Source organism: Passer montanus, unplaced genomic scaffold (assembly GCF_014805655.1).
Source record: "Passer montanus isolate IOZ18808 unplaced genomic scaffold, ASM1480565v1 scaffold195, whole genome shotgun sequence".
Taxonomy (NCBI): domain Eukaryota; kingdom Metazoa; phylum Chordata; class Aves; order Passeriformes; family Passeridae; genus Passer; species Passer montanus.
The window spans coordinates 268,630-280,102 of NW_024366536.1; the positions used below are offsets into that span (position 1 = coordinate 268,630).

The window sequence follows — 11,473 nt, forward strand, 5'->3', positions numbered from 1 at the left end:
GGGGCTTTTTGTCCCAAATTTGGTAGCTGTGGCCCCAGGCTCTGTTGGGAAGGGAGCATCCTGGCAGGCAGGAGTTGTTTCTCCCCTCTCCTTGCCCTGCTCCCTGTTTTTTTGCAGCACTTTTTGGGAACGCTTTGTTGTGGGTGAGGGCTGTGCCCGCTGCGCTGGGAGCTGCTCTGTGGCTGGGCAGAGCGGGTGGCCCCACGGCCCCCGGGCCACCAGTCCTATCCCAAAACCAGCCTGGCCTTAGGCACAGCTTTTCCAGCAGCTTCCCAGCCAGGAGAGCTCCAAAAGCCACCACCATCGGAGCGGGCACCGGGCCCAGCCAAATCCAGAGCTGCTGCTGGTGCTGGGAGGGACTGGTGCCAGCAGTGCCAGCCCCACTGGTGCTGGGGACAGTTTGGGGCCAGCTGATGGTGTCTGCCTGGGACAGGGCCAGCAGCACAGCGCCAGAGGGTTTGTTTCTCCAGTGGTGGCTGAGCCATGGCCACGGGTTGACACAGGGATCATGGGGATTGCAGGAGCCACAGGGAGCCTCTCCCGGGCCAGGTGTTGGAGCCGCAGGTGACAGCGGGGTACGGGCAGGTCCCCGCTCCTGGAGGATCAGCCCTGGCCCTCCCTGCCCTGCGGGGACACTGCGAAGGTGTCAGGGCTTGTCCGGGGCGGTGAGGCAAACTGCAGCCTGGAGTTCCCTCGCTGAGGGGCTGCCCCAGCCATGGGCCTGAGAGGGGAGGTTGTGGAGGGTGGGGGGAGCACAGGGAGCCCCTGACACCCCCAGGCTGAGAACAGGCCACACGTGACAGCAGTGGCCACGTGGAGGGTCCTGGCACCTCCTGCCCCGCGCCAGGCTTTGCCGGGGGGCTCCCCCCTGGCATTCCCTGGTGAGTGTGGGGTGTGGTGGGGGGCCTGGGTTACTGGTGGTAGGAGCTAAGTGGTGACCCCCCCCAAACTGGTTTGGCCCGTTTCAAACACTCCCTCTCAGCTTATCTGGCTTCAAAGGGCTCCTGCTCCATCCCACGCACACAAACACACTCCCTGCCAACCAGGGGGAGCCCCCTGCATCCCACAAAATGTCTGTGCCCCCCAAGCTCTGCCTCTCCTCCATCTTCTCATTCTGACACCCCAAACCCTCCCTGTTACACCCATGGGTACTCCAAGCTTGGTGTTCAGGGGGATGTGTTGGGAAGGACCCATTGGATCATGGCCATGGTGGCGGTGGGATCCCTGGGGACTCTTTGCAGCATCCTGCAGGTGGCCGAGACGTGGCTCCGCTGTGGGGGCTGGCCCCCCCGGATCCCCGGCCGTGCGGAAGGTTTTGAGGAGCCCCTGAGAGCCCCGAGGTCGGGGAGGCGAGCGGGTTCCATGCAAAACCCCGGCGAGGAGACTGGTTGGGCGAGGTGCGGGGCGGGCCCGTGCGCCCCACGCCCGCCGCCGCCGCCGGCGCCCACCCGCGCCCCGCAGCACCCAGGGGTGCACCTGCCCGCCCGAGGATGCTGCAGGACAGCTGCCCTCCGGGGCCACCCAGCCAGGTACGTGCCGGCCACTCCTGTGACCGTCGTCGCCGCTGTCCCCACCGTGCCCACCGCGGGTCCCTGGGGGGAGCCGGTGTCACTCGCCCTGCCACGCACGCTGTCCCCTTCCACTGGCCGAGGGTCTGGGGCTCCAGCACGCGGGTCTGGTGGCTGCCCAACAGCGGCCAGCTCCGGACAGGAGGCTTTTCCCTCCCTCGGTGTGCCTCGGTGTCCCCAGGGTGGCTCCTGGCACGTGCGCCGTGTCCGGGCTGCTGCGGCCGCCGCGGCCGCTCCCCGCCCCAGCGCCGATGGCCCCGGCGGGCACGGCCAGCCCTGGGGACACGGGCGTGGGGACGGTGCTGCTCGCGGGGTGGGAGAGGACGCGGCGCTCCCAGGAGCCGGGGCTCCCCGGGAATGTGGCTCTGTCACCCCGCGGGAGAGTGACAGAGGTGGCTCCGGGCGGGGGGTGGCCAGCGGCTGCTTTGGGGACCCCGGATTGGCTTTATTTCGGGCTGTGTCATTCCAGCTGGGCTCGGATCCCCTCGGGAATCCCTCAATTTTGCTTCAAACGTTTTCTTTGTGCTGATTCGCTGTTTCTAAGCCCCCTGGTGTGTCCCTCTCCTATCCGACCTTCCCCAATTAACAAACTGCTTGATGAGGCAAGCGCTGCCCATTCCAGCTCCAAACAGCCCCTGAACCCCCCCGGACCCCCGAATTTCCAGTTGTCAGCTGCAGGGCAGTGTTATGGTGGGGGAATGCGGGTTTGGGAGGGAGGAAGAGCTGGGGAAAAATGGGGGTTCCAGTGGGCTCGGGGTTGTCCTCGGAGCCCCTCTGTCCCGCGGAGCTGGGGGGCTGCTGGGATGGCCCCGATCCCCCGGGATCCTGGCACAGGGAGGGCGGGCAAGCGTTGGCTTGCAGAGGGAGCGATCCACCCCCTCCGCCCGCCCGCTGCGGGGGGAACCCGTGATTCATCCGGGCTCCGAGGCTTGGGAGCGCCCGCCGAGCGCTGCCAAACGCCGTGCGCCCGTGGGGTGGTGCCGCGCTGGGAGAAGAGGGGGGACCTCGGGGGTTTTCCTGGGTGCTGTACCCCAAAAGGCCCAGGCGTGGCCCCTGGGCAAAAGGGGGCTCCCACAAACCCCAAAGTTGGGGGGGTTGTTGCCCGCACGTTGGTCCTTGCCACATCGGGATGGTGCCACCAAGGGGGATGTGGGGGAGCCACCGGGAAACTGTCACCCCAAAGTGCTGGCCCGCAGCTCTTGCCACCCCGCCCGTGCCGCGGCTCCTGCTGACGGCGGCACATTCCTCGGGGACAGCCGCCCTTTTCACCCCCGACCGGAGCGCACACGCTGTCACCGCCGGGCGCTGTACACCCAGCCCTGCCCGCGACGCTGCTGTCGCTGCCGGGGCGGTGACGCCGAGCCAGGGCTGGCCGCAGAGCCAGCCCCGCGTGGCCACGCTCACCCCAAAGCGCCCGGCCGGTGACACGGAGCCACCGTGACCCCGAGCAGCAGCGGCTGAGGGCGGCCGCAGCTCGGGTCAGGAATGAGCTGATCGAGCCGGGGCTGCGGGACGGCCCTGGCAGCCGGGGGATTTCGGGAGCTGACCCCGAGCACAGCGGGCCGGGGGGGACGTGGTGGCCCCGGTCTGAATGGATGGGGCGGCTCGGCAGGTGGGGCGAGGCTAATTAGTAGCTGTGGTGGCAGCGGGGCCTGAGTCACCGCGTTCGTCACCGCGGGCCCGCGGCGCTCAGCCGCCCCTTTTTTATTATTGTTGTTTTTTCATTCCCCGGCTGATTTGAAAAGCAAAGCAGGGAGGGCCCAGCCAGGAATTAATGCAGGGAGCCCCCACGACGGGCTGGACTCCTGTGCCAGATGGGGGTCCAGAGCGCTCTTGGAAAGGGGCTTGAGTGATCTGGGGGTCCCTGTGGAGGTGGCCTGGGCCTTTGTGGTCAGGGTTGGTTGAGGAGTCTCCCTGGTGGTCTGGGACACCTTTGGAACCCCATGTGGGGGTGTGGACCTCACTGGGGTGACAATCTGGGGGTCCAGAGCAGGACAGAGGTCGTATGGGGGTCCAGAGCACTCTCCTCAGAGGTTTCCTGGGGGTCTTGAGCTCATTGGAGGGACACTGTAGGGGTCTGCAGCTCAATGGCAGGGCTGTGTGAGTCTCTGGCCTTCAACGGGAAGGTTCTCCAAGGGTCTTGGGGCTCTCCTAGGAGGCCACATGCATCTCCAGGGCTCACTGGAGAAACAGTGTGGGTGTCCAGGGTTCAGTGGCAGAGGTTAATGGGGAGGCTTTGTGGGGGCCCAGAGCTCTTCTAGGGGATTTCCTGGGGGTCTTGGGCTCATTATTGGGACAGTGTGGGGGTCTGGGGCTCACTGGTGTGGCTGCCCAGGAGTCAGGTGGTGATTGTCTGAGGGAATCCTGGCTTTTCCCAAGGTAGGACCCCCAGACCCCTGGACCACCCACCTCCCTCCTCCCCGAGCTCGCCCCTGGCCACCTCCACCTGTGGCGGTGGCAATGGTGTCAATAGTGACAGCGGCCTCGGTGGGGCCCCCTCCTTTTCCCGGCGAGGCGTGGCGGCGGGGCGGGACGGACGGGCCGGGACGGAGCCTCCCTAGGGCTGGGGAACGCCGGAACGCCGCCACTGCCGCCGCTCACCTGCGCAGGGCGGCCGGGCTGGCCGCGGCCCCTCGGCACCATGCAGGAGACTAACGCCTTCCTGCTGTCGGCCCTGCAGCCCGAGGCCGGCGTCTGCTCCCTGGCCTTGCCCTCGGACCGGCAGCTGGACGAGCGTGGCCGGGAGGCGGCCGAGGCCCAGCGGCTGCGCAGCGCCCGCGTCCAGGAGCAGGTCCGCATCCGCATGATGCTGCGGGGGCAAGCGCCCGCCCGCCCCGAGGACCTCGCCGACGGCACCAGAGGTGGGAGACCCCCCGGGAGCCCCTGGGAACACGCGGTGGGACGGGGGGGAGGGAGCCCCTCGGCCGGAACTGGGTTCTGGGTGCAGCCTGGGTGCGGGTTGGGGGGTGCCCCCCACCCCGACCGAGTCCCCCCAGTGCCCCCGAGCATCCCCAGCGCTGGGACCAGGGGTAGCTCAGCCCCAGCGTGGGCTCGTTTTACCCCACTCGGGGTCCTGCCTCCGTTCCCCCACCTGCCCTTGGAGGGCTTTGTGCTGCTGGGGTCCCACACCCCGCATTGGGCTGGCAGGGAGGGAGGATTTTCCCGCCCTGGCAGAGCCCCCCCAGCCTTGAGCGGCGGCGCTGGCCGGGCTCCAGCTCCTCCATTTAACGTCTGCGCCGGCGGCCTCCGCCCTGCCGCCCCGCCCGGCACCGCCGGGATCCCCCGAGCCCCGACCCCCGCGCTGGGCACCCCGGTGCTGGGGACAGACCCCTGTGACACCCCGAGGGCTGCCCCAGGCGTGAGTCACGCTCCTGGCACCGCCAGCACTGGCGGCGTCCCTGTCCCGTCCCTGTCGTGTCCCGCCGGCGGCCCTGGGGCGGTGGCAGGGCAGATGGGCAGCGTGAGGTGCCATGGGGGGCACCGGGGTTCCGGGTGCCGTTCCCGGGGCGAGGAGCCGGGACTGGCTGTGGGGGATGCCTGGGCTGCTGATCCAGCTGCGGCGGGGGGACCGGGCTGAGCCGCGGCGTCCCCGCCAAGGTGGCAATTAGTGCCCTCACCGTCGGGGCACGAGGCGGGGTGGCCAGGCCACTTCTGCTCCCTGTGGCCAGCGGGCAGGTGAAGGTGGCCTCCTCCCACCCCTTTGTCCCCCCTGCTCTGCTTGCGGTGCCACGGTTCCCGCAGCAGGTCCCCCTGGGATGAGCTAGGGCGATCTTTGATCTCCAGCTCCCTTCCTGCCCTGCCCACGCTCACTGTGCCTCCTCCTCTGTGGCTGTCCTGCAGGCGGTCAGTACAGCTCGACCCTGCGCTCCTCCTTCAGCTCCCGCTCCCAGAGCAATGGGGTGGACCCCAAGGCCTCGGTACGTACCCTGTCCCCTGCCCACCGCCTCGGCTGCGCTGAGGAGAGCTCTGGGCTCCCGAGGTGGAGGGATGGATTCCCAACCTTCCATTTCCCCCCTGCAGCTGTACCAGCCGCTGGCCAAGAAGGATTTCGGCACGCTGCGGGGCAGCGGCTGGTCCTCGCGCTCGGCCGTGGACCTCACCCCGCACAAGCGCATGGCCACCATCAGCAACGGGGGCCCAGCCAAGGGCCGCGCGTACGTGGCCGGCTACGCGGCCTCGCAGGCGGCCACCGCCTCGCCGCGGCCCAGCTCCTTCCACGAGCGCAACTTCCGCAGCCGGCAGAACCTGGACACGCTGTCGCTGCGCTCCCTGCGCCTGGCCGACGGGCCGCTCCCGCTCGCCGACGACCGCTACAGCGTCCTGTCGGAGCAGCTGGACGCGCCGGGGCACCGGCAGCTCTACAAGAGCCAGGCCGGCGGCGGCTTCGGCCGCTCCTTCGCCTTCGAGCGGCAGCTGAGCGCCGGCACGGCCGCCAAGGCCGGCTGCGAGTGGCTGGACGGCGCCGAGGGGCCGCCGAGCCGCACCATCCGCGCGCCCGCCATGCGCACGCTGCAGCGCTTCCAGAGCAACAACCGCTCGAGGCTGAGCGCCGGCTCCTTCGGCACCATGCCGGCGGGAGGCGGCGGCGCCTTCCTGGGCCTGGGGGAGCACAGCTCCCGCGCCCCCTCCGTGCGCAGCCTGGCCGAGTCCGGCCACCACCTCGCGGAGCCGCGCGCCATGGAGATGTACAACGGGCACAGCACGCTGCTCGGGCGCCACGCCGGCGGGTGAGGGCCGGGGCTGCTCCGGGGTGTCTTGGTGCTTGTCCCCGCTGTGGGAGGAGCGTGTCCCACCCTGCTGGAGGAGGGTGAGCCCCTCTAGCTCCCACTGGGCACGAGGGATGTTGGGGAGAGGGGTGGGATGGTGGGTGCAGCTTGGACCACCGCACAGGCTGACCTCTGAGTGTGTCCTGCCCCTGACCCTGGCTCCTCCATGGACACATCCTGAGACATGGCAGGAGGATGATGCTCATCCCACTGGAAATGGAGTCCTGTACCCAGAGCACAGTGGGAAGGAGATGGGTTGGTGGGACTCCTTGGAGATGGGGGACACGGTGGGGCGCAGAGGTGGAGGATCCTGTGGGATGCTCTGCTGGTACTCACCCGGCTGTGGTTCCAGGTTTGACGACATCGACCTGCCCTCGGCAGTGAAGTACCTGATCGCCAGTGACCCCAACCTGCAGGTGCTGGGCGCTGCCTACCTGCAGCACAAGTGCTACAGCGACAGCAGCGCCAAGAAGCAGGTGAGCCCCGGGAAGGGTGGGAGCAGGGGGTTTCCCAGCGGGAGCAGGGGGTTTCCCAGTGGGAGCAGGGGGTTTCCCAGCCCCTCCGACACCATGGGTAGATGCAGGGGCCTGAGGGAGCCCTGGGAACACAACGTGTCTGACCCCCCGGGCTGTCCCCCAGGCCCGCAGCCTGCAGGCCATGCCCAAGCTGGTGAAGCTGTTCAACAGCCCGAACCAGGAGGTGCAGCGCCACGCCACTGGCGCCATGCGCAACCTCATCTACGACAACGCCGAGAACAAGCTGGCACTGGTGGAGGAGAACGGCATCTACGAGCTGATGCGCACCCTGCGGGAGCCCGACGACGAGCTCCGCAAGAATGTCACAGGTTGGGGACAATGGTGGCGTGGGTGGGAGTCCTCCTTCCCCCTCCAGGGTGGCCTCTACTCCCCTCATGTGAGTGGGGCTCCACAGGGATGATCCCTTTGCTTGGTTGTCACCAGCGTGAGCCCCCCGGGGAGGGGAGTTGGAGTGGGTGTGCTCTCCAGCCATTCCATTAAGGTCCCCCTCTGTGCAGGGATCCTGTGGAATCTGTCCTCCAGTGACAACCTGAAGGATCGCCTGGCCCGGGACACCCTGGAGCAGCTCACAGACCTGGTCCTGGTCCCTCTCTCTGGGCTGGGGGCTTCGGGGGTCATCCAGCAGAACCCCTCAGAGGCAGAGATCTTTTACAACTCCACGGGCTTCCTCAGGTATCTCCTCCAGGTCCTCCCACTGGTAGCAAAGTTTTGGAGGGAGGAAGAGACAGGAGCTCTGTCTGCAGGGCTCTTTTTTGGGCTCGGGAAGGGGTGGCTGTGGGGGATCCCCTTCTGTCCATGACAGAACCCCGTTCCCATGCAGGAACCTGAGCTCTGCCAGCCAGCAGACCCGGCAGAAGATGCGTGAGTGCCACGGGCTGGTGGACTCCATGATCCACTATGTGAACAGCTCCCTGGAGGTGGGGAAGTCGGAGGACAAGGTGAGCCCCCGAGCTGGTCCTACAGGGGCTAGAGGAGCTGAGGTGCTGCTCCCCCGCCCTGTTGTGCAAAGGCACCTCTTGGTGTGATGCTGGGAGAACCAGCCCAGCTCCATGGAGTCCACCAGCTGGGCTCACTGGGCACACCCAGTGTCATGACGCTGCTATAGAGCCCCTGTGCCAGCTGGACACACCCTGCAGGTGGCCCAGGGATGACTCTCTCATGTCCCCTGTGCCCCCCAGAGCGTGGAGAATGCTGTCTGTGTCCTGCGCAACCTCTCCTACCGCTTGTACGACGAGATGCCCCCGTCCTCGCTGCAGCGCCTCGAGGGCCACCGGAGGAACGCCGGCGGCACGGTGACAGGGGAGCTGGTGGGCTGCTTCAGCCCCCAGAGCAAGAAAGCCCGGGAGGTCAGTGGGGGCACAGCACATCCTGGCCGTGTCACCGGGGTGGGGCTGGCACTGGGAAGCGCTGGCAGCGGAGGTGATGCCAGGGCGGAGGTGGACGCTGGCCTTAGCTGGTGGGTGGGACACGGGTGAGCTCAGCGGAGGGTGAATCAGGTGCTTGGGGTGAATCAGGTGCTGAACCCCCGCTTTTCCACGCCATGGGGCATGATGTAGCCAGGGTGACCTGCCAGCTCCCTGCCCAGCAGTTCAGGCCAGGCAGGTATGGGAAAGGCAATGCTGGCAGTGATGGACACTGAGGAGGAGTCTAACAATGCCCCTGTCCCTCAGCACTACCTGAATGCAGACATCGTCACCTTCACGGAGGTCTCGAAGGACCCCAAGGGCATGGAGTGGCTCTGGAACCCGCAGATCGTGGGCATCTACAACCGGCTGCTGCAGCGCTGCGAGCTCAACAAGCACACGACGGAGGCGGCCTCGGGAGCCCTGCAGAACATCACGGCCGGGGACCGCAGGGTGAGGCCCGGGAGCACCGGGGCTCCCACCACAGCCGTGCTGGGAGGGGGGCACCTGCGCAGGGTTCACACCCCCTGCTCCCAGTGAGTGGGAGGAGGAGGAGCAGGGAGCTGGTGGGGTCTCCAAGGGGGCGTTTGCCTTGCAGTGGGCGGGTGTGCTGAGCCGGCTGGCGCTGGAGCAGGAGCGCATCCTGAATCCCGTGCTGGACCGTGTCCGCACTGCCGACCACCAGCAGCTGCGCTCCCTCACCGGCCTCATTCGCAACCTGTCCCGCCACGCCCGCAACAAGGACGAGATGTGTGAGTGCCGGGAGTCGACCAGGGCTGGGGGGTGCTTCCCAACCTTTGCCTGCCATTATCTCCAGCCACATCCCAGCCCCATCCTGCCTGCTGCGTCCCCGCATGCAGCCGGGCCGGCGGGCTGCTCCATCCCCTGTTCCCAGACGTGGCCCTGTCCCCTCCAGCTCTGGCCACCAGCCCTGATGTGCCCTTTGCCCACAGCCACCAAGGTGGTCAGCCACCTGATCGAGAAGCTGCCCGGGAGTGTCGGGGACAAGGCCCCGCCTGCCGACGTCATCGTGAACATCATCGCGGTGCTCAACAACCTGGTGGTGGAGAGCCCCATGGCCGCCCGCGACATCGTCTACTTCGACGGCCTCAGGAAGCTCTTCTTCATCAAGAAGCGACGGGACAGGTGGGAGCTGCGTGTCCCAGCTCACAGCCAGGCTCCTGTCCTGCTCTCCTCTCCCTCCCTGCTCCAGCACCGTGGAAGAGGGTCACAAGTTTCCTTCCAAAACCTTGCTGTTGGGAGTCCCCAGACTAGCTCAGAGTGGCCTCGTGGCTGCCTGCCAGCCCTTTGTCACCTCACCATCACCATAGCTGCCTTTTCCCGTCAGGGAACCTCTCCCTGCTCCTGCCTGTTATTGTGGGATCCAGCCTCCTGCCTCTCCCCACCCTCATCAAGCCCCGAGTCCCTCCAGGCCCCTCTAGGGTGGTCTCCTTGGGCTGATGGGCACTGTCCCATGCTCAGTGGTCCCCAAAACCTCATTGCACCCTGTTCCTTTCTCAGCTCAGACAATGAGAAGTCTTCCCGAGCCGCCGCCAGCCTCCTGGGAAACATGTGGCAGTACACCAAGCTCCACCGGGACTTCAAGATGGTATGTACCCATTCCAGAGCCCCCTGCAGCCACTGGGAGCATCCCTGGGGAGTCAAGGCCAGGGGACTCATCCTGGAGAGCCACACCACCCAGGATATGCTGGGGCCCCACTCCACACCTGCTTTTCCTCAGGTGTGGGGACATCCCAGAGCGTTGTCCCCGTGCAGGGGGGGTGGGGACAGTGTGGCCCATCAGTACCGGGGCAGAGGGGCTCCCTGTGCCTGATGGGGCTGTCTCCTTGCAGAAGGGGTACCGGAAGGAGGACTTCCTCAGCCTGTGAGGACACCCTGGGAGCTGGAATGCCTCGCTGGGATGCTCCGTGCTGCCAGCCATGCCATGGGGAGGCTGCTTGCCGCCAGACCCCCACTCTGTAGCCTAATCCCTACATCCCATGTGCCTCCCGCCTTTGCCAGGTCCCCTTCCCTGGCTGGGGGACACTTGTCCTCCCTCCTGCCCAGCTTACACCCAGTGGCTGCTTTTGGCTCTGCTGTGGGGCCCCACTGGGACTCCATTTAGTGGGGGGTGCTGCCCCATGGCACCCCTTGGGGGCCCTCCCCATGCTCAGGCAGCTGTCTGCAAAACCTGGCTTGACAGGGGGGGCAGGCAGGAGCTGTAGGGATTTGGGAAGGTTCCTGTAGAGCAGTTCTGGGGCAGGGGGTGCTTCTGGGGGTGCTTCATCCCAGCTCCCTGAGCTGCGGGGCCGGGGATGTCCGTGCCCTGTGCCAGTGCGGGATGCGCTGCGGGGTTACACTTTTGTTCTGCCCTGGCTGGGTGGGGATGGAGCTTTGCATGGCTTGGGGGCTTGGAGGGCTTTGAGGTGGCTTCCCACAGTTTGTGGGGTGGCACAGCGGCTGCAGGGAGCTGGGAAGTGACGCTGTGACAGCGCTGCATTCCCCCTTTGCTGTGGAGGGCGGGCAGGGGGGCTGCCTGGTGGGGCTCTGTGCCCTGACTGCAGGAAGCCTGGGAGGGCCTCAGGGCTCCATCTGCCACCCTGTGGGGACTGTCCCAGTGTGGCAGAGCTGCTGCTGTCGTTCCTCACCAGCTGCTGCCAGGGCTGGGCCCTGCTGGCGCAGCAGGATCCGGGCAGGGCCGTCCGGGTCGTGTTTGCTGAGCAGTGTCACCCGTGGGTGGGGAGGTGTCCCCGGTGTCCCCGGTGCTGGGTGCAGACGGGTCCAAAGCTCTCTGTGCCACAGCGGTGGCCGGGAGGGGACGCACGGGTGCGCTGGGGGTGGCTTTGGGCTGCCGCTGGATTTGGGGCTGGGGGAGCCCCACGCTTGGGGGGCACAGGGCACCCGGGGGGGGACAGTGTAGAGTAGAGGGGTGGGAGGATGGGGGGAGTGGGCAGAGGGGCTGGAGCAGCCCCCATGGTGAGTGGCACTGGTGTGGTCCAGGCGTGGGGTCACGGGGTGTTTGGCTCTGCAGCTGTCTGTGTACAACCCCCCCGCCCTGTGTACCCCTGAAATAAAAGCCTTGAGTGATGCTCACCTGCACCTGGGTTTCGATGGCACCTGGGAGAGGGGGGACAGTGTCCTGGTGACACCAGTGCCATGGGGACACCAGCACAAGGTGAGCTTGCTCTGCAGTGCCATGC

General features: G+C 67.1%; 1 protein-coding gene across 2 annotated transcripts; it reads left to right on the plus strand.

The window, feature by feature from the left end:
* Positions 1-3,150: 3,150 nt before the first annotated feature.
* Positions 3,151-11,164, plus strand: PKP3 (plakophilin 3). Of its 2 annotated transcripts, XM_039706641.1 has the most exons (14): positions 3,151-3,180; positions 4,249-4,429; positions 5,409-5,485; positions 5,589-6,295; positions 6,687-6,810; positions 6,974-7,178; positions 7,368-7,542; positions 7,691-7,808; positions 8,049-8,216; positions 8,541-8,726; positions 8,872-9,025; positions 9,227-9,419; positions 9,795-9,882; positions 10,127-11,164. In XM_039706641.1, exons 1-14 carry the CDS (start codon positions 3,160-3,162, stop codon positions 10,160-10,162), a joined length of 2,433 nt encoding a protein of 810 aa, XP_039562575.1. In that variant the 5' UTR covers positions 3,151-3,159; the 3' UTR covers positions 10,163-11,164. The 2 variants fall into 2 exon arrangements, with proteins under 2 accessions (XP_039562575.1, XP_039562574.1); XM_039706640.1 differs by lacking the exon at positions 3,151-3,180 and having other exon boundaries at positions 4,143-4,429.
* The last annotated feature ends 309 nt before the right edge of the window (positions 11,165-11,473 follow it).